The 922-nt window shown below is 37.5% G+C and overlaps 1 protein-coding gene across 1 annotated transcript in view; it reads left to right on the top strand.

Moving 5' to 3' along the window:
• LOC111089195 (probable GPI-anchored adhesin-like protein PGA55) overlaps window positions 1-922 on the top strand; it is a gene marked incomplete at its 3' end in the record, with an annotated part of 25,502 nt that overhangs the window by 22,423 nt on the left and 2,157 nt on the right. The window contains exon 5 of the mRNA XM_022401227.1: window positions 584-789. Coding sequence (XP_022256935.1) covers window positions 584-789 — 206 coding nt within the window. The remainder of the gene's footprint in view (window positions 1-583; window positions 790-922) is intronic.

The following is a 922-nucleotide window of genomic DNA, read 5'->3' as shown; positions in this document are numbered from 1 at the left end:
AACACCTTAACCATTACATCCTGTTTAACGTAACAGGACTTCCGTACTTTATTACCAAGTATAACACCTTAACCATTACATCCTGTTTAACGTAACAGGACTTCCGTACTTTATTACCAAGTATAACACCTTAACCATTACATCCTGTTTAACGTAACATGACTTCCGTACTTTATTACCAAGTATAACACCTTAACCATTACGTCCTGTTTAACGTAACATGACTTCCGTACTTTATTACCAAGTGTAACACCTTAACCATTACATCCTGTTTAACGTAACATGACTTCCGTACTTTATTACCAAGTGTAACACCTTAACCATTACACCCTGTTTAATGTAACATGACTTCCGTACTTTATTACCAAGTGTAACACCTTAACCATTACATCCTGTTTAACGTAACATGACTTCCGTACTTTATTACCAAGTGTAACACCTTAACCATTACATCCTGTTTAACGTAACATGACTTCCGTACTTTATTACCAAGTGTAACACCTTAACCATTACATCCTGTTTAACGTAACATGACTTCCGTACTTTATCACCAAGTGTAATTTCTGATCACGTGTTATTACAGCTTATCTTGAACCCCCAGAAAAGCAATCAGAGAAAACTCCAGAATGGGTGACATATGCTGTCCTCGGGGGATTAGGGGGTTTTGTGGTGTTCGTCATCACTTGCCTGATTATTTATTGTCGGTGTTGTCGGCCGAGAGGACCTCCTCCGACTCAGGTTGAACAACCAGATGTTTCTTATTCTTATGGTCAACAGAATCTTCAGCAGGTTAGTAAAAAATATTACGTAACTAGTCGAGACCCGCAAAACATTTCCGGCCAAATTAATATCTTTATCGTAACGGTACTTCTTTAAATATAACATTTCTAGCGCAATACAAACGAATTGTAATCGTAGACAA

Source organism: Limulus polyphemus, unplaced genomic scaffold, assembly GCF_000517525.1.
Source record: "Limulus polyphemus unplaced genomic scaffold, Limulus_polyphemus-2.1.2 Scaffold5515, whole genome shotgun sequence".
NCBI lineage: Eukaryota > Metazoa > Arthropoda > Merostomata > Xiphosura > Limulidae > Limulus > Limulus polyphemus.
The sequence above is the reverse complement of the archived record's forward strand: the minus strand, read 5'-3'. Positions and strand labels throughout refer to the sequence as shown.